Source organism: Aulonocara sp. 'chitande type north' Nkhata Bay, linkage group LG17, assembly GCF_057382095.1.
Source record: "Aulonocara sp. 'chitande type north' Nkhata Bay isolate Kocher_YH1m ecotype deep benthic linkage group LG17, A_spYH_male_GT1.1, whole genome shotgun sequence".
NCBI classification, from domain to species: domain Eukaryota; kingdom Metazoa; phylum Chordata; class Actinopteri; order Cichliformes; family Cichlidae; genus Aulonocara; species Aulonocara sp. 'chitande type north' Nkhata Bay.
In genome coordinates this window covers 479471-500845 of record NC_141360.1, presented here as the reverse complement: position 1 = coordinate 500845, position 21375 = coordinate 479471, and the positions used below count along the sequence as shown (strand labels likewise).

Genomic DNA, 21375 nt, shown 5'->3' with positions numbered 1-21375 from the left:
GTTTCCTGGAACCACCGGTCTGAATAAACCGCCTATCATTTTAGAAGGTACTATTAAAATCACAGATACTTGTCCAAATGCTCATCAGCTGATCCATGTCCTTAGTGAGTGGCACACCAACATCCCAGGAAGGGAGGAGGCTTTATGTTCAGCCCTAGTCAGCTCAGGTAACGTAACCTGTTGACGTGCTGTCGCGACTCTCCACAGACACACTGCATAACATTTTTGGCCTTTCTAAGGGGCAAACGCATCCCGGCAGCTGACTCAGAACTGTTGCTTTCTTCACAATTTATTCCTGTTTTCTGGTTGCCTGGAAACAGTTGAATACATTTCTGACCCAGTGTCTTTAGTCAACTCATAAACATATTTATAGGGTAGGGTATAAATCACCAATGGATATCAGTCTTATAGCTCTGGCTACCGTTCTTACAAATCCTGTACTGGCTGAGCCCTACCAAACATCATCATCAGAGGATCTGCAGGAAAGAGACGAGGTTTTAGTTTCTGTTTGTAACTCTTGGCCATAAAGCTAATATTTATTTCTAAAGACTGAAGCTAGCTAGGAAGAGAAGCTTACATTATCAGCTCCTGTTAGAATTGATAAATACACTATTTATCAGTTTCTTAAACTTTTTCCCTTGTACCTTTGGTTTTTACATTATTTAGCAAACCATCAGTTCCAATAAAGCAGTTCTTTAAATTTGAGTTTGCAGAAAAATGAAGAAGTCACTTTCCCAAATATTATGAGTTGGAAATAGCTCTGATTGCATGACTGAAATAATGTTTTTCATAAAACTACAGGAATAAAATTCATCTTTATTTGCTGTCAGACTTGCCCTCCTGAATTGCATAGCACATTTCACCTTGTGCCAGTACATTGTGAAAAGGTCAGACTCAGAAAGGGCTTGCTAACACTTTGACCCAGCCTAAAGGTTATTGTTAAGTTTGCACCTGCTGAATTTCCTAAAAGTGTTGTTGCTGTTCTGTATGATATCAAAGGCAGAAAAGGTCAGGAAACTAGTGATGGGATTTCCGGCTCTTTTTAGAGAACCGGCTCTTTCGGCTCGGCTCACTAAAAAGAGCCGGCTCTTTCGCCCCCTGAACCGGCTCTTCAGGTTGTTTTGTTGCTTTAATTAATTTATTATTAACAATAATATGAAATTATGCACAAAAGTAATTACTAATGTAAAAAAAAGAGTGGTTTTATTTATACATGTTTACATATAAACATATGCGGTGGCCCCTAGAGACAAAGCACGTACAAACTCCAAAACACATTTCTAGCGTTAACTGAACTTCCAAAACAGAGCTACTAGATCACTTAAATTACACAATTGAACGCAATGTGTTTGTGTATTTATACACAGGCACTCATATATATTCAAATAATTTAAAAAATGTTCATTTACCTGTTACTACCACACACCAAATCCGGTCGTTGGTACTTGCTGGCTTGTGTAGCCACTAGGTAACAAAAGCTCAACACTGCCCCCTAGCATCCTGGAGCACCTCTGTTGTGTTTTGTACGTGTTTTGAGTTTTTATGTGCTTTGTCTCTAGGGGCTACCGTAAATATACTTTTATTTATTCACTCCACATAAAATGTAATAAATAAATCATATAATACAAAAACCAACTAGTCACAGTTCAACTTTTAACTATTTAAATTTTCAGCTTTTTCCTTCTAAACAAATTTCAAGTGAAACAACACAAAACACTGCAAACCACAACACAATTAAATATAAATTAAAATATGAAAACAAAAAGAAGATGCATATTCTCTGTCATATGGACCTGCATGAATAAACTTTCTGAATCCTTTATCATCCACAGCTGAAAATAGTTGTGGATACAATACCTTTCTGATGGGAGGTTGTTGTCCCTGGCTCTCTTTCTCTCTCTCTCCCTCCCGCTCTGTTCCTGTGCTACTGCGAGTTTAACTATCGCCCCTCCCTCCTCTGCCCAGCAAAGCACAAGGCTCGCGTGCGGAGTGAAGCGAAAAAAGTGCGAGAGAGAGAGAGAGAGAAAGAAAAAAAAAAAACCACGGCTCGCGATAAGGAGCCGGCTCGCGTCGTTCACGTCAAAGATCTGGCTCTAAGAGCCATTTCATTCGCGACCGACACATCACTACAGGAAACAAAGCACATAAATCAAGCAGCTCGCAGAGCAGAGATTAGTTCAGACTGCAGTTTTTTTGATAGATGCAGATTATCTCTGCTAAATAGAGAACATACCAAAATGTCATTTGGATGCTATGTGAAACATATGTCATTCAGATTGCTTCTTCTATTTACCTGCAGAGACATGAATCTTGTGTTAATCTGCAAAGTAAAGTGGAAGTGTTAAGCCTTGGCTAACTGCCTTGTATGGGAAGGTAGCTGCATCTCCAGGAGCCTAGCTGAATATCCGGCTCCTAATGTTATTGCTGTAAAGCCACCTAGCACTCATTGGATGGCAGGCAAATCAGTGCTTCTGTTCCACTGATTATTTTGCTAAAGCACCCATTATACAAGAATTCTAATGAATGCAAATAATTCATTAGGCTTGCTAACAGAGCCTTATTTTTCATTGCATTAAGCAAAAGAAACAACAACAACAACAAAAAACAACTGCTGATGGCTTTGAGGTGATTACTGGAGTAGTCTAACAGGTTAACCTGTCCACATCTTCAGCGACAGCGCATCATGATTTTCAGTGAAGTCAGGTGAGCAGCTGTCCCTTTTATCCATCATGGTTGCAGTTGCCGCCACACTGACGGTAATGCATAAAACATGGGTTCCTTTCTTGTTCCCGCTACCTGTTGGCTCAGACCCAGGCTCTCTTTTGTTCTGCTCGCTTGGCTCATTCTGAAAGAGCCCCAGTTTAATTTGCACCCATGCTCTCAGTGAATCAAATGGTGGTGTATGCAGAGTGGTAATGAGGCAACATTTCCATTTGCTGTTCCTCATCAGCCGATTGGCATGCTCCATCACTGCGCTGGCTGCTGTGGCTTGTTTGGTTATTTTGAACCCAATGCAGATTTACTGATGTGCATCACATGCAGCATTTTCAGAAGTTTGAGCTGTTGTTGTTAAGATGATTGAATTACGGTGTGTCGATTATCATCATCATCAGTATGTGTCTGGATTCATACACACACAGTAACATTTGATACATAATCTAAGACACATGCATGTTGTTCATTTTAAGCTACATATTGTGGCTCAATATATGAATTGGTGGTTTATATGTGCACTTGTTAACTTTAACCGTTCCTTGGAAATTTTATCCATTTCTAATGGGAGAAAATACTAATGATGCTGTCACTGGTGCCACAACATGAACGACTTTTTTTTTTTTCTTCAGCCCTAAAGTTAAAGAATTATAATATCTCTCATTTAGCTAAAACTCTGACAGAGTTCACAGAGGTATTTCTCAGGGGTGGAGCTTGCTGTGCAAGTTACAGAAATACAATTACGAAGGAGCTCCGCTGGCTTGCAAAGTTCAAAGAACTTCAAGATACATACAGCTTCAAATGGCAACACATATAATAGATATGCTACTTACTAATTACCTAGCTAACTACAGGGTAGCACGACTGCTCTATTATTAGTTTAAGTTTTCATTACAAGCACCAAGAAACAGAAACACTGTCTACAATATAAACAAAATCAAAAGCTGACTCTTCCGTCCCATATCAACTTTTCATTAAGTAACTAAGCACCACTTTTTCAGAGGAAAGATTGTCAGTAAAGTGAAAGAGAAATGAAGTAGATTCCCAGCATCAGAGGACTGACTACAAATCCCACGAATGTTCCTGTTGTGCGTCCAACACTGGCCTGATCACTGACCTCAGACTCCCTAACCAAAGATAGCTGTGCAGCTTCTTTCTTCAACTTAATTTCACCAAAGCTGCCATCTGTGACGTCGTGCAGCTATGAGGGGCATCTCTGATGAAATTATGGACATGTCGCTGCCGCTGATAGAGAGGAGCAGCCACACGCCAGTAGAAACAGATAACCTTTACCATGACTAATTCACTAGTTCACTGACCATCCACGAGTTAGCAAACCTGTGGTCCAAGATGCTGCAGAACAAATCACAGAGCTTTCTTTTCTGTATCAAGATCTGCAGATGTGGGTCAAAGCAGGAACAAGTTCATTAAAGCAGAATGTTTTCTTAAGAATCTACTTAAAGGAATATTGATCTTTTTAAATGACAGCATTTCGTACTGTTGAAATTCAATATTTCATCTTAAAAGTTTTAAATAAATAGCACAGCTGGCCAAACAGCAAACACAAGTGAGATTCAACTCTGACATGCTAAACTGCTGGCATTGTTACATTTTTGGACCCTAAAGAGAAAAACATGAATACTGTGCATGGTGGGGCTTTAAAGTCTTCCACTTTTTCATCGCTCAATTTTAAAACATTTAGACGATTTGATGTGGCATAGAGATTCTCTTGCCATCTGAAAATATAATATTATTGGGCAATAAATTGATATAGTAGTGCATTGTTCAACAATAAAAGTAGCCTTTTTTTCAACATCTGCTGTGACGACAAGGCTACCAGTAACTCCCTGCTAGCGTAGCATGAATGCAGCATAAAGAACAGCTCGGGTTTAAAATGTCGCCACACAAACTTATTTTGTTTCAGAGTAGGCAAAGATTTAAATAAAGAGAATTTAATTTAATTATGCATCGATTTACTGCAGGAACTAAAGATGTGAACAGCTATCGGTGTATCCAGTGTTGTTTGTATTTGTTGTAGATGTAATGGATTTCATATTTCAGTTACTTCAGCAACAATATAGATAGTTTGCACTTAAAGCAATCTTAAGAAGCACTTTTGAGCCAGTCAGGTTGTTTCTTCCTCTCAAGCAGCTCCAGGCCTAAGAATTTCAATATGCTTTATGGCCAGTGTCATGAAATGTGCTGTACATGCACTCACCATACAGTATGCTACTGTTGCTATGTCTCACTCCTGTCTCCTGTCTTGTCTCGGTTCACTCGGCTGGCTCGGATTTGGATCGTTGCCTGCCTGCCTGCCTGCCTGCCTGTGTGTGTTCATGTCCTGTTCCTGCACAACCACCTCCACCACCACCACCACCACCTTTGTCGCCCCCCTCATCTGAAGGCTATGAGAAATCCCGGAGCTTAAACAACATAGCGGGCATGACTGGCATGGCTGGTAACACTCTGAGGCTGTCTCCTGTGACCTCGCCCTATGGATCGCCCTGCCCGCTACGCCGCTCTCGCTCCCCTATCCCTTCCATCCTGTGAGATGTCCACCTCTGGACCGCTTTGACCCCAACCAACCCATATCCGTTCCACTAACAAACCACATCCCTCTGGCATCAAATCCGAACTCTGTTTAGTTCTTGTGACTAGTGGAGAAGTACTCCACCATCGTAGCCAAGAATCGTGTAAATGTCTCGAGTAACCTGAGCAAGTTCTGCGCTTTTCCTTCGAGGTACATCTGCTTAGCTCACATTCATCTCCTGATGTACCTTTTAGCTCGATATTATCATAATGTGAGTCTTGCAATAAAAAAACTGTTACTGGTGGCTTCAGAGGTAGCAGCCATAACGTGTAATAAAGGACATTTAATAATCAGGGATATTAGATGTTGTTATATTTAGATACCTTGAAATAGATGTGCTTCCAGAAAAAGAAAGAGAGATGTCACTTTGTTTTAACCTCACACAAACTGTGACTTTGTTGATGGTAAACTGTGTTATAATTGGGTTGGAGTTGGAGAGGAGGGGCAAGTCGCTTTTCACCCGCTGTTGGGCCTGCTCATGTTTTTGCATGGATCATCCTGTAACCATCGTCTTCAAGCAGCGTGCACAGAGGAGGGGAGGAGAGCTCGAGGATCTGTAGAACAGACTTGGAGTTGTTTCTAGAAAATGTTGTTATGTTGGGATTTAGGCGAGGGAGGGCGTACCCGACTCGTACCATGTCTCATTTTGCCATTGGCTTCAGCAACAATCCACGAGGAGACTGAAAACACAGAAGCCCAGGTGGGCGTTGCTTTCTGCTCATTTGCTGCTATTTCTGAATAACTTTCTCCTCCTCTGTGTCTAATTTTCTTTTTCCTCTGACGTAGTGCCACCAAATCTGTTGTGTTTCTGGTTGTTTACTCACAGATAACTGCAAAGAGGTTGTCTTTACTGGTTTTACACAAGCAGAGAGCAGCGTTCTATCTTAATGGCTTGAAGAAAGGCACCGCCATAGTGGAAAGGTAAAGGAATGAGGGTGCGGTGCCATCTCACCCTTTTCTTGGCTATTTTTCAGTGTGTGTGTGTGTGTGTGTGTGGGGGGGGGGGCATAGACAGGTAGCATTTTATTCATGAGACAATGTCCACAAAAAATAAATAGATGTACGTCCCCAGACTACACAGTTGAAATTGAAGCTAATCAGTCTTTTTGACAATGACAGGCATAAACTGCCTCTGCGTACCAACAGGTGTGGGGAAGCAGACGTAACCATGCAGCAGTGTGCCTCGCCCATCACTACAGTGTGTCTATAGAAGTAGCAGGAGGTTGCTAAGCAACTGGCTCACAACTAGATGCATCTTCCACGTAGCTCGGCAAAAAGTCAAACTATCAGAAAGAGGAGCTTGTCTTTGTCTTTGCACCTAGTTATTGATTCACGCCTTACATGAACGACCCCAGCACACAGACGAGCCTTTAGAAATAAAATTTTGTACTGTTTTGATTTTTGTGCATATATTTTTAAACAGACAGCGTGTGCATGGTGAGATCTGATGCATTTCTTTCATCCAGACATGTGTTTATATTTTATTTAGACAATTCATTTCCTATTTGAATAACAGTGGGATAAATTGTCATCAGTATGAGGACCTATTGCAGTGGGAAGACCTCATTTGGAGCCATAAGGCCACGCCTACAGGACAATAAGGATGAGGACGCACCCGAGAGCCACTGACTGACAGGCTGTCGGTGAGCAGACTGGACGACTCACAAAAAATTCTTATTTTGAAAAGGAGAGGAAAGCAAACTGGGCTCGTCCTTAAAAGAGACTATCTAGTGTGTAGATTCTGCTCCTGTAAATACAAAACAACACAGCACATCTGGGCCATGTGGCTCTGTCCACACATCTGTCTTTTGATATAGCGAGTCAGGTACGAGGCGGCTCGCTGCTACGTTGCGCCGTTGACACTCTGAGTCGATCATATTTCTTGCTGTGATATCCCTCCTTGCAATAAATGTATTGAGACGCATCAGTCGAGGCACTTTGTGTTCAAAACAAGGAGTGTGTTCATATATGAAATTCCACACCGAGTATATACAGTGTAGAGAGGCAACGTTGAACAAATGTGACATTACGATCATCTCTGCTTTTGTTTCTCTCTGTAATTTCAGTAGGTTAATTGCTGCTGTGTGTAACTGTGTGCGTGCGTGCGTGCGTGTGTGCGTGTCCTAACAATCCAGGGTAAGGTCTATAGCTTGAAAGGCCCGGTCAGAGAAGACCAGCGAGTGGACTCGATGCTGTCACTCTTGTACATTTAGCACAAACAGAAATGAGACAGAGCTCCCCTGTGATGCAGTGCCGTTGTAGAAGTCCCCTCTCTACCCTGCGTTAGTGCTGCAGACGTTCATCTCTATACAAACCAAATTGTTCTGACCAGACTATTCCTCATGACTCCTGGTGGCTAACAAAAATAACTTGATTCTTCCAGATCTTTCCCCTTGTGGGGGTGAAGCAAACGTGTAGCAGAAGTTTGCCAAGTTATACAGCGGGACTTCTAGAATGGCTACATCTGCACCGTAGCAATCCCACATACCCACACAATCAGATTGGATTCGCAATAAGCACCCGAAAAACAAAAGCACCGATCCACACTGTGATTTCAGGAGCCTGTTAAAACAGGAAGGTGAAGGAAAACGAGTGAAAAAGCAGCTGGAGAAGCTGCCAGGCGAGATCTGAAAGTGGCACAACCGGCACAGTTGTAGGCTAGCTGTTCCAGTGTCGCCCTGAACCCACCATCCTCCTCATGTAGTACACACGCTGCTTCACTCTTTGAATTGACAAAGGGGTACCGTTCTTCGTGTATTTCTAGGATGATGTTATAACTTGAAAAAAAAGGTGTTTATTTTTTTGAAACCAGAACATGTATTTTTGTGTCTTACTGTGGAGTACTTTGCTCTTTCCTGTAAAGTCCTGGTAGTCTGATGCTGTGCTTCTACATCGTGTCCTCCAACTGTCAGGCTTTTGATCCAAGTTCATGTTTCGTATGTTTTACTGTGAGCATAATTCTAGTTTTTGTAATTCTGTATTTGTGGAGCCTTTTGTTGGCAAGTGCATGCTGAAAAGAAAAATCATTATGTCAAATTGTAAAAAAAAATAAAATAAGATGACATATTGTATATCACGTTCAAAACAATGTGTATAGAGTAAAGGTAAATACTATGTGAGAGACTCACATAAACTATTTATCTTTTAACAGATGGTCTCTGTCTTTGCTTAATTTCACCTATTTTCTTCTTGGTTGTCAGAAAAACACAAATGTGTGTTTAACCTTCACGCAAACCACACAAACCCTCACTTTTCATATAGGAGTCAATCGTCTCCACTTTTCTAAATAGAAAATCGACTTATTTCTTTTGATAATGCTTAACTTCACCTATTAAACCACCTTCAAACTTTCCCCTTTACATTAGTGACTCAGGTCTCTGCGCACAGAAAAAAAAAAATCTAACCTGAATTGAAATTAAAATTAAAACTTTAACAATCCTGTTCCACAGTGTTAGTCAGTGACTGGCTGCTCCTGTATGGGATCAGAACGATGCCGCCTTATCCCACAGTCCAGCCAATGATGCGATTCACATTCGTATATACGCAGCTAATCAACGTGGTTGACAGGCTCTGACAGCGTCCTCATGTGCCGGAGTTTTAGCAAAGCGGCTGATGTGGAGTGAAGCCAGGTTAATGACAACGTGTACAACCATTGGAGATGTGAGCAGGACAGACGGAACAACTGACGGACAAAGTGTGGACTTTATACCAGATTTTAAATTGTGTTGATCGGCCACGTAAAACCAGAGTTATGATAAAATATCTGCAATGTTTGTTTTTCTTCCTGAATACTGTCGTTGTTTATATTTACTGCAGGAAGAAACGGTAAAAACGGCGTTTTATAAGGAAAACGCTCGAAAGCCTGTGAGCAAAAACAATGCCAAAAAAAACCCCCAGCCTTTCCTATTGGTGGAAAAATGAAACCTGGTCGACCAATCAAAAAATGATATGGCAACATGACATTTAGTTGTTTAGGAAGGGGGGAGTTTTAGGAGTGACGGCGGAGATTTGCGACATTTAGCGTGTTTGGAGTCTGAACATAGTGTGTTGTCTTGTGCAGTTAGTGTGTAGTTAGTGTGTAGTTAGTGTGTAGTTAGTGTGTAGTCAGTGTGTAGTTAGTGTGCAGTTAGTGTGTAGTCAGTGTGCAGTCAGTGTGTAGTTAGTGTGTAGTTAGTGTGTAGTTAGTGTGTAGTGAGTGTGTAGTTAGTGTGTAGTTAGTGTGCAGTTAGTGTGTAGTCAGTGTGTAGTCAGTGTGTAGTTAGTGTGCAGTTAGTGTGTAGTTAGTGTGTAGTTAGTGTGTAGTCAGTGTGCAGTTAGTGTGTAGTTAGTGTGTAGTCAGTGTGTAGTTAGTGTGTAGTTAGTGTGTAGTCAGTGTGTAGTTAGTGTGCAGTTAGTGTGCAGTTAGTGTGCAGTTAGTGTGTAGTCAGTGTGTAGTTAGTGTGTAGTCAGTGTGTAGTTAGTGTGTAGTTAGTGTGTAGTCAGTGTGTAGTTAGTGTGCAGTTAGTGTGTAGTCAGTGTGTAGTTAGTGTGTAGTGAGTGTGTAGTTAGTGTGCAGTTAGTGTGTAGTTAGTGTGTAGTCAGTGTGTAGTTAGTGTGTAGTCAGTGTGTAGTTAGTGTGTAGTTAGTGTGTAGTTAGTGTGTAGTCAGTGTGCAGTTAGTGTGTAGTTAGTGTGTAGTCAGTGTGTAGTTAGTGTGTAGTTAGTGTGTAGTCAGTGTGTAGTTAGTGTGCAGTTAGTGTGTAGTCAGTGTGTAGTTAGTGTGTAGTGAGTGTGTAGTTAGTGTGCAGTTAGTGTGTAGTTAGTGTGTAGTCAGTGTGCAGTTAGTGTGTAGTTAGTGTGTAGTTAGTGTGTAGTCAGTGTGTAGTTAGTGTGCAGTTAGTGTGTAGTTAGTGTGCAGTTAGTGTGTAGTCAGTGTGCAGTTAGTGTGTAGTCAGTGTGTAGTTAGTGTGTAGTTAGTGTGCAGTTAGTGTGTAGTTAGTGTGTAGTCAGTGTGTAGTTAGTGTGCAGTTAGTGTGCAGTTAGTGTGTAGTTAGTGTGTAGTCAGTGTGTAGTTAGTGTGCAGTTAGTGTGCAGTTAGTGTGTAGTTAGTGTGTAGTCAGTGTGTAGTTAGTGTGTAGTCAGTGTGTAGTTAGTGTGTAGTTAGTGTGTAGTTAGTGTGTAGTCAGTGTGCAGTTAGTGTGTAGTTAGTGTGTAGTCAGTGTGTAGTTAGTGTGTAGTTAGTGTGTAGTCAGTGTGTAGTTAGTGTGCAGTTAGTGTGTAGTCAGTGTGTAGTTAGTGTGTAGTGAGTGTGTAGTTAGTGTGCAGTTAGTGTGTAGTTAGTGTGTAGTCAGTGTGCAGTTAGTGTGTAGTTAGTGTGTAGTTAGTGTGTAGTCAGTGTGTAGTTAGTGTGCAGTTAGTGTGTAGTTAGTGTGCAGTTAGTGTGTAGTCAGTGTGCAGTTAGTGTGTAGTTAGTGTGTAGTCAGTGTGTAGTTAGTGTGCAGTTAGTGTGTAGTCAGTGTGCAGTTAGTGTGTAGTTAGTGTGTAGTCAGTGTGTAGTTAGTGTGCAGTTAGTGTGTAGTCAGTGTGCAGTTAGTGTGTAGTTAGTGTGTAGTCAGTGTGTAGTTAGTGTGTAGTTAGTGTGTAGTGTAGTCAGTAGTTGTGTTGTGTGTCAGAACAATGAGGCGCCTGCTGAGTGTTACAGGTGTTACAGCAGTGATACATCTGCTGCTGTCAGGCCTGCAGGTATCAGGCTGTTGTTCTCCTTCATCTCATAGTGGACACAAATTATTTTTTGGAGCGGCACAAATAATTTGTGTGGCATCAGATTAGATGCAGAACAGCTGATTGTTCTGTAAATACTTTGAAATGTTTATTTAAAAAAACGCCTTGGCTGCATTTTCAGGTAAACAGCTGCAAAAAACCACAGACTCATAATGCAGTCAGAGCTTTATAAAAAAATAAAAAAATAAATAAAAAAAAAGAAAGTTGTGTTTTCAAAATTGGAGTTGAAGTTATTTTTACTTCCAATAGCGTTAACATGCTGCACATGAACAAGATTTTTTTTGATTTTCATTGTAAGTGGGATAAAGCAGTTAATTAAAAGTCGTCTAACATAAATGTAAATACTGTAATTTGATTATTTTAATAAACATGTGACTTGGATGCTGGCGTGACCACAGTGCACACGTCTGCTGTTGCTCACAGTGGTCCAAGTGTCCGCTCAGGGAGTTTGTGTGAAACACCCCCAACATTGAATCAGCCGTCCAACCTGAGCCAACCTGCCCGACTTAAACTGACTGCAGTGAATCTCAAACAGATACATTTTTTTGCCATGATATATGATTTTCATCATTTATAGATTTGATATTTCTGCAAGTTTATTACAGTTAGTAGCCAACTTGCTCCTATTCAGTTAACTACTGAAACCAGACTGATCCATCTAATCGCTCATTTATTGACGCCTCAACACAAAGTGGATGTGAAGATGGCAGCTGGCTGTGAGTGGTCACACACCTGGTCCCCCCGTAATTTCGGTTGTGTCGTGGTGACCATGCTGACTGCTGTTGTCCTTAGTGTGACATTCCTTATGAGGACATTTGAGCGATGGCGGGGGTGTAAGGGTCATTTGACACTTGCCGTGAACACACCAACAGCGCTGGCCGACAAAGATGATGTAAAATTGTAACATCGCTAGTCCCATTTCTGCATACATGAAGCATAAATAGAGGTGGCAATGTAATGACGTCACTGACTACACATGTGACCAACGCTGGAGGTGTACTGGTGTATACTCTAACCTTGAATTAAAGCCAGGAGGCAAGTTTGTGTTCCATCACTTTGTTCCTTTAGATCAGGGCTGCCCAATCCCGGTCCTCGAGAGCTACTATCCTGCAGCTTTTAGATGCATCCCTACTCCAACACAGCTGAATCAAATGGTTTGATTACCTCTTCAGCATGCCATCATGTTTGGCAAAGGCCTGATAACAAGCCATTCATTTGATTCAGCTGTGTGGGAACAAGGATGCATCTAAAAGCTGCAGGACGGTAGCTCTCGAGGACCGGGATTGGGCACCCCTGCTTTAGATTAATGGTATAGACTGGTTCTGATATTGCTATATAGTGCTCTACTCTGAGTGCTCCACAGCAATCTGATGGATGCATCAGAGATGAACTTGGAATTAGCATCTAAAAATAGTTCTGCTGTCTAAACATTTAGAACCACAGACTGCACTTAGTCTGGTTTCCAGAGTTTTGCTCATAATGTTTGAAAAACGTCAGAAAGGTTGCCAAGATGAGCAGAACACACATTTACCAAACAGATTCAGTCATGGACTTCAGCGATAACTGTCAGGAAAGATCTTTATGTAGAAAACAATTGGACATCTTCTTGAAAGAAGACCTGAAGACGTTCCTCCAAAATGAGTCTCTCCTCTCTCAGCAGAGGGGTCTTTATCCAGCTGTGCAGAGCTTCATCACATTTTGTTTTTTGAGTTTTTTTGCATTCTGCAAATAAAAAAAATAAAAAAATCAAGTCCAGTAATTATTATATGGCAAGTATATACTGCAGAAAGAATGGAAACTAGATCCCCAAAAATGTAAAAGTTTATTGGGATAAAGCTTTTGGGAGATTTTTTGGAGAGAAAATTTACTCATATCTTTAAAAACGTTATGTATGTGATCATATTTCACTGATGTGGTTCAAGCAGGGGTTAGGGTCTAATGTATTGCCTCAGGTCAAACTGTCATTCAGTAAAATGTGCAGTACTCCAGTTTGATGGGAAGCTGATTGTTGTAGCTGCACTTTCCCATTTACTCTTATAACACAGGTGTGTTTAAAGCCAAGCCAGTGCAGCTGTGAATGAGAGTAACAGACAAACAAAGCAGCTGGTCTTTGTATGGAGACCAGCTCTGATTACTCCCACAGGTTCAGGCTGAGATAATGGTGAGTCAGCACCTTCCTCTCCCACTTCCTGTTTTCCCTGATCATTTCCCACTTCGGGTTCAACAGTCAACAGCACTCGGCACACCATATCTCTGAGACATCCCAACTTCCTTTACTCCAGTCGCTATGGAAACAGCCACAGACATGCCAAGGAGATGTAAACACCCAAAGCTGGGAGTGTGTTTTTCAGGACAGGAACTCTGCGTTTCCCTTCTTCTCCTCCACCCACCAACCCTGCCTCAACCTTGGCACGGTGGGGGTGGGGGACGCTGCTGAAATCCAAAATACCAAATTCGTGGCAGGAATATTGCATCATGGGCTGTTTTAAACATCTTTGGAAGGGGGGGGGGCAACTTTATTAGATAGATCAGTGGCAGAGAGAGAAGGTGGAAGACATGCGGCAGGTTGGACTCGAACCCGGGACGGCTGCTCTCAGCCATAATGCATGTAGGCGCCCGCTCATTGCACTCTGAGCTAAACCGGCACCCTGAAAATTCTTATTTTACCAAAGTAACCTCTACATTTTTACTGGTCTACTGTCATTGCATTGTACGATTACTTTAATTTTAATTGTATGATATGCTTAGTACTGATGACTACTACTGCAACAAGCCTTTCCATTGGCCACTTGAACCACTGATCCCTTTTGTATTTCTTGTAAGCAAGATGTGTTGCACATTAAAATTAAATGTCTCGCCTGTTTCTACTACAGTTCGGACTGGATCCCAATTGAGATCGGTCTATGAGTCAGAGTTCGTCACTTCTGACTGATAACAGACATAAAACTGTGAGTTGTTGAGGACATCCTCAACTGTCGTTAAGCATTTCTGGCACTGTTAGCTACTGTTAGCATCTGTTAGCTGTCGTTTGCCAGAAGTGAAACTTTCTTTGAAGTGGATGTAACATTGCTGGAGTCTTAGTGAATAAACTCATATGATATGAGAAAGTAATTGTTTATCAGAGTGAAAGTGTAATTTTTTAGGACACTCAAGCCTAACATTAGCTGGCACAATGTCACGTCATAAACCAGCTGCTGTTGTTTAGCCAGCTCTTGCCAGCTGTTCAGAGACAAGAGACTGCACGTCTACTCTCCTGCAAACAGGTAACTGTGACAATATTGGGAATAAGTAGGCATGTTTATGCGCATTTTGTATGTTAGTTACAACCCGGTAATAAAGGGGTAATAGTAGGGTAACACTCAATTACCTCGGGTAGTTTCTGTGTAATAAGTGCTTGTTTCTATTAATCAACACATTACTAACCAGTTAATAACCTTTTCAAACACACTTAAAGAATAGTAATGACTACCCGGAAACACCTGTGGGAGCTTCTCTCTAACAAGCAGGAGTTTAATACCATGGTCATGATAGATGATTAATAAAAGCATCAGGAAGTCTTAGAGAATAACACATATGAATACATTGGATTCACACAGGAGTGTAGAGGACCCTCCCTCACTGCATAGATTATACATGGATGACAACACATAATATAGTAAATATATTTCAGGTAAGAAAGAAAGATGTCCAGTACACAAAAATGACACGCCATCCATGTTCTCCTGCTCGTCCACTTCAGCGTTGTAGGGGCAGCAACACTATCGTCCTGCACTGCCTCAATCATTGATTGCCACCCTTCAAATCTACATCTCTTCTTAAAGACTTCACATGGTATACTTTACATGATGAGGAATGGAACTAGAATAGCTGAAGTTCATCCACGAAGTGTCATTAAAATCAACAGAAAATATCACATAACAACCAATCAGCCCCAAGCATTTACAATCCATAGAACTGCAGCGGTTGCATTAAAATAAACTGACAAAAATAAATAAGGTTAATTTCTTTTTTTTTTTGCCTGTCCCGTTTGGCTCTTTTGCCATCAGAATTGTTGTCTAAAGGCGAAGAAAGATGCCCAACGGATTTACTTTACCAAACTGACCATCCCAGCCTTACCTTAATGGTCTATTTGATTCACCTTTTATTGTTTATTTTATTTTATTTTGACTTGCTAAATACGGGGCAGACTTGACTGGGGAAAAGAAAGGTAAGAAATAAGGTTAATTGCTAAGAAAGGATTCCCCTGGTAAGTGTCATGATAAAAGGTACCTGACAATGACTGTTGTAATCATGACCCTTTGTATATTTATACACACTGCTGAAATGCAAGCAAGATGCTAGGTCCTGGAGCTGCTACACCGCGGCAGTGTGGCATTTAAATCCTGATAAGTACCATGTACTGAGACTGGCGTAGTCGTCCAGGGCAGAGTGAGTCAGGGAGTAGAGTAGGGGCTCCGTTTACAGGCTTTGTTATAGGTAAATACTCAAAAAGCCACAGGGACACTGTAAATGACTCACACACTGACATGGAGACCCTCACTAAAAACCAGAAGGGCAGCATGTAGTGGCCTGCGCTAAGTGTTAGGACCTGCTAGGGCTCTAAATACCAGCATCAGTTTTGGGAGATGACAGAAAGTTAACAATTAAGATAGAAAGAAATACACCGCAGAAATGAGAGGAACTTCAAACTGCAAAGACACTCCAGCTGCAGCAGGAAATGAGTCCACACATCAGCTTCGCAGGGAAGCGGCCCTTGAGCGATCCTGCGCACCACTTCATGACTGTAAGTATGTGGGTTACCAATGTGTACTCCTCCATAGTTTAGAGTTTTCATCCTTTATTTAGCTGCAGGAAGAGGGAGTCATGGCAGTGCAAATGTTCTCTTCAGCTACATTAAATCGGTTTCATAATATTTGTTTATGTACTGCTTTGTGAAGGTTTGCAGGACTTTAATGATCCCTGAGCACACCAGGAGAATGGTGTAGATACAAAATAACAAAGAAAGTATTTCTCATCACTTCAAGGCTTTATTATTATTATTATTATTATTATTATTATTATTATTGTTGTTGTTGTTGTTGTTGTTGTTGTTGTTGTTAATAATAATAATAATAATAATAATAATAATAATAATAATTAGTATGTTATTATCATCATCATTGTTGTGGTTGTTTTGCTGTTATTAATTTTATTAATTTCCTACATAGAATTGTCTCTCTTTTCACAGAGAGGTCAGAGGTCACCCTGTGGCAGGTAAATGATCCCCAGAGAGGGATGGATACTAGATAGATTTACGTTGACGTTAATGCCATCCTGCTTCTTCATCTGTATTACTAAATAGTGTAAAGCGTCACAGCAACGTCTCACGTGTCTGTCTGAATACAATGGGAACATCTAGAGGAAATCAATGTTTGAATGTGAAACAGGTGTTCGAAACACGGGACGTTCTAGCAGGAACTGCACACTGCGAAACACCTGTCCTCCTGATTCTTGTTCTGTTCCCATTAACATTTTCATCAACACTTATGGGAACTGAAAGAGGTTTTTGAGGCCTTGTTTGTGACACAGACAATGAGAGCCACTGTCTCAGCATACCACTTCTAAAACGAACTATCCCCTCTGGGCCCTGAGGGTTAAACTGACCAGAGCTGACCACTATGTCTGATGGAAGAAAAACAAAGCGTTTGACTTTGTGAAATAAGCTGTTGTTTGGTTCTCTCACCTTTCAAAGCTTTTGAAATGTTCCTATCAAGCTCTACATTGTTGAGGCTGCCTTATTTTGATGTGTTTTTTTATACTTCTTAGTGTAAATAGAAATGCAGATGTTTAAAGTTACAGTCTTTAAAGACAATGTAGTGTGTGGTTTGTCGGTGTCATGGGTCAGGCACACTAGAAAAGCTGTCCAAGAAACATTAGTATTGCTATTAGCTGTTGCAACCACTCTGTGAGGTGATAGCGTAGGTCACCTGGTGGCAAAAAATCAGAGTCCTGCATTGGGCGAACTGGAATCTTTCTCAGACAGATTGGTTGCGGTCCATCCCAGTTTCTTTGCAACAGATGACTCAACTCAGCTTTCATGATTCGGCTGTGTGGCAGGCAGGAATTGGACCCAAACGCAAACTCACGGGGACACGGGTGATAAACTAAAAAGCACAGCTTTATTGCTGGAAAAACATCACAAGTTATAAAAAACTAAACTGGGAAAACTAAACATAAAGCTCACCAGGAACCACAGGGAGACTCACACACAGCATGAGGGAGATCACAACACTGACACAGAAACACAGGGCTCAAATACACCGGGAAATAACGAGAGGAATGAGACACAGACGGGGAGCACAGCTGGGAGAAATCAGACATAACGAGACCCAAGGGAAGCGAAGCTCAATACATTCACGTAGGACACAGACCTTCAAAGTAAAACAGGAAATGTAACATAGACGCAGACTTGACTAGGGGAGACAGAGCAACGAAGAAACACAGAGGGCAGCTACGAAATACTCGAATACAAGAAAGCCAAACTAAGACACTAGACTAAAGAATAAACTGGGGCAACAAAGAGAACTAAGATCATAATACAAAAACTCAGACACAAGAAACTCAAAACACTGGGTCACTGCCCCAGGACCGTGACACAGCTGCTTGCCAACTGGTTGTAATATGGTTATATTCCTACTTTCTATAAAAGCATGGTTGCCAAGCCATGTCATTTTGCAGTTAAATCATCATCCTGAAGCAACTAGTTCACTATTTATGGAGGAATTTCAGGATTTCCTTTCCTGAGTTTCTATGACTGTCAAGGTTCTGGGTCATATCGACCCAGCATTTTGAGTTCTTATCTTTTGGTTTGATTTTGTATTATGGGCTATTCTTAATCTCTGGTTGTGTCTTGTTGATTATTATTATTCTTAGTCTATGTTTCAGTTAAGGGTTTTGTTCTTGTACACTCGTGTTTTTAGTATAGCTTAAGTCCTGCGTTAAGTCTGCGTCATTGTTTCCTGTTTTACTTTGAAAGTCCATGTCCTTTGTCAATGTATTGAGTTTTGCTAACCCTAACCCACCCTAACCCGCAGACCGTGACAGTGACATTTTGGCTGGACTTTCAATGTTTTATGTGAATGCCAAATTTGCCACAGATGACGATTTTTGCTTATTTGTCACATTTTATCACCATCTGATTATAAAAAAAACTGGTAGTTGCCAGCTTGAAGTCACAAACTGACAGCAGACTGGTAGCAGACTAATCATTTTGTTGTCACATTTGCTGCCTTGACTCGAAGTGACTTTGAAAACTGCAACAACCTAATGGTCACAGACGTCTTCTGCATCTTTTTTAGCAACCATTTCAAAATCAATGACAGTTGTTTTTCATAGTGTCGCTGTAGCATGAGAACACTTTTTGCTACAGTCACACTCGCAGGAGCTTTCCGAAGTGACAATAACCACAGATGAGACACAAATATCCAGAGACAGAATAAGACCATTAAGATGAGGCGAAATGAGTGTCTCAGCTGTTTGATGAGTACTTTTTCAGTGCCTACTGTATTGCTGCCAAAAATACATTAAAAGCCTGTACTGAAAAGCAAATGAGATCACCGACTGAACAAATGATGAAGATTTACAATATACTGAGTCAATTTCGAGTATCTTCAGGTTCCCAGAATCATTTTATGTACTGTAGAAGTGAAGCACCTGACATCCTGAGCCTTGATATCCTGACGATAAGCAGAGTGGTGGGTAGGGGTTGGCGTCAGACATACCCACTGATCAGCCCAGCCTTTATCCAGCTCAGCTGCCTCTGTGTTATAACACAAAGAGAGATCACAGACAGCATGTGCCCAGCAGCATGCTAATGAGCCAGTCGGAGTAAGGTGAGCCGATGCACACCGTTGCATCAGGCATTGCGAGGGGCACTCATATCAGCCAGTTAAATTTAGCATGGTGGATTTTTGATCTCACAGTGGTTGCTGAGCTTTTCTCCTGTTGTCACAGTTAAGCAGCCAGAGTACCTGAGGATGCTCTGAAGCTTTTAAGTGTCTGATATTTTTGTAGTGTATAGAACAGCTTTAGGCTCTTAATTTTGAATGTGGAGATTTGAGCCAAAAAGACATTTTGTCAAAAGTATTAAGCATAAAAAAGTCAGTTTGAGCTTACAGAACTGGAACAACTCAAAATTAGTACACATGCAGTATGTGATGAGGGTATGTAGACAAGGTTTACTTTTAAGGGGAAATATTATTATAAGATTAGAAACTGGATGATCAAGAGAAGGTAAAGGAAACTTTTAACCTATTTGCAACTGTAGGTTTGCTTGTTTTTACACGTGTGCCACATGTAGTAGGAATGCAGTACCTCTGGTAATTTTAGCTCCTCATAAGAAACGGTATAATTTAATTTAATCAAGTAAACGTGTGTGGAGTCTACTCTGTTCCTACACTGTGAAAAGATCAGAAAATAAAAAGTGAAAGCTTCTGTGTTAACCTGGACTGCTTTAAGGACAGAGTAAGGTTTAGGTGTTTTTTTTTTTTTTTTTTTTTTTTTTTTTTTTCTTAAATGACATCAGAAACAGCAGTATGCGACATTACGTGATGGCAGAGCTTCAGTTCATCCTTTGTCATTTTTTTTTTTTTTTTTTATAAATAGGACAGGGGGAATGAATGAGAGAAAGAGGGGGAGAGAAAGAAAGAAAACCAAAGGGGAGAAGAGACGGTGAGGGGGGGGGGGGGGAAGAGAGAGAGAAAAAAAAAAAACTCCTGGGTCACCTGTATGGAGAAAAAAAAAACAAACAAAAAAAACAAACAGAGGAGACAGCAAACAACAAAGAGCAACATAATAATAGAGAAAACAAAGCACCATCACAATAAACTAGCTAGTCATAAATATCAATATTTACTAAATAATAAACGATATTGTGCAGCACGCAAGATAGACAGCGCACAGTGTGCTTTGAGGCAGCAGCCAAGAAAGCTTTAGTCCGCGTCTGTGAATACCCATGTGTGCATACCTGTGTGGATCAGCATGCTTGCATTCCAAAGGTTTCTCCATGTAATGATCTGCTAGGGAGTGTGGGGGGGCCACAGCCCCGTCCTCCAGGGTGTGAAGCGTGTATGGAGGAGATCAAAACTCCAGACATCCAGAGGCCCCCAGAACACAAGAGACCAAGGAAGACCAACAGAGGGGCAGCTGCGCCACTGTCCCAGTAAGAGCTGAGGAGAGTCCCAGATGAGGGCTCGCCCAGCAGCCGCGGAGCAGAAGTCAGGGGGAGTTGCAGTGACGCGCCCGTGAGCTCCGCCGGCCCCCAGCTGTGCCTGAGTGACCGAGCCCCAGGCCGAGAGGCCGGGGGCACCCCACCTCCAAAGGGGCCCGAGCGAGCCCCAGGCCCCAGGCCCCGACAAGCGGCCGCCAAGGAGTGAGCCGGTGTGTACCCGGACGCCCACCCCCAGACACAAAGAACCACCAACACACCGACACCTGAGGGAGTCCGCCACCGGCAGGGGAAGTGGTGGTGGGTGGAGATAGGCCTCCAAACCTTGGAGGGCCTGAGGTGTCCCCAGAGAGGTGGCGTCTGATACCCAACCTGACATATAGACACAGACATACAGGCACACACAGACACAAACATCCATTCCCACCCTCATGCTCTCATATGCACTCACTCCACACTCAACCAACGTGGAGACAGACATAAAGAGACGCTGTACACACAATCACACTCCCCAAGCGTACTCTACAAACCGGGTCTAGGTACCCTTGCCCCTGGAGGGGGGAATTGCACCCAGACCCAGGTGGTGTTACCCTTTTCCCTGCGGTGGGGAGAGGCAGACCACCCCGACTCCGCAGCAGCAGGGAGGCCCCACACCCCAGACCGCAGTCGGACGGCCAACTCCTCCTACTAGCCCTCCCGCTCCAGCAGGCCGCAGAGAATGGGGGTGGGAGAAGACTCCAAACCTCCCTCCACCCGCTCATTGTAGTGTTGATGCATATTCAATTCAATTCAATTCAATTTTATTTATATAGCGCCAAATCACAACAAAAGTCGCCTCAAGGCGCTTCATAGATAATTCATATGTGTTCTAAGGTGTAATTAAAACCCAGGAGGGCATGGAGCTACCTGCCAAGGAGCAGCAGGTAAGCGCATAGTCCCTCCTGCTAGCCCTCAATGACTAAGTGTATTTAAAATTGAGAGGTGGGCAACGACGTCAGGGGTGAGGTGTACACCCTGATGGTAATTTGGACTCCGTGATTGTGCCCACCCCCAAGATCCTATATGTATGTGTAATGAGAGTGTGAATAATGTGAATGTCTAAGTTGTGG

General features: G+C 42.0%; 1 protein-coding gene across 5 annotated transcripts in view; it reads left to right on the top strand.

Annotated features, from left to right (window-relative positions):
- The window catches only part of kcnc2 (potassium voltage-gated channel, Shaw-related subfamily, member 2), a 121617-nt gene extending 113167 nt beyond the window's left edge, over window positions 1–8450 (top strand). The window contains exons 4-6 of one of the 5 annotated variants that reach the window (XR_015125778.1): window positions 5117–6002; window positions 6129–6223; window positions 6819–8450. Coding sequence is in view for 3 of the 5 variants with exons in the window: in XM_086269656.1 (XP_086125782.1) it covers window positions 5117–5262 (146 nt within the window). In the remaining 2 variants the exon portion in view is untranslated. Of the gene's footprint in view, window positions 1–105; window positions 6262–6818 lie in introns of those variants that run through there. The other 4 variants (XR_015125777.1, XM_086269657.1, XM_086269656.1 and 1 more) reach the window with 4 other exon arrangements.
- The last annotated feature ends 12925 nt before the right edge of the window (window positions 8451–21375 follow it).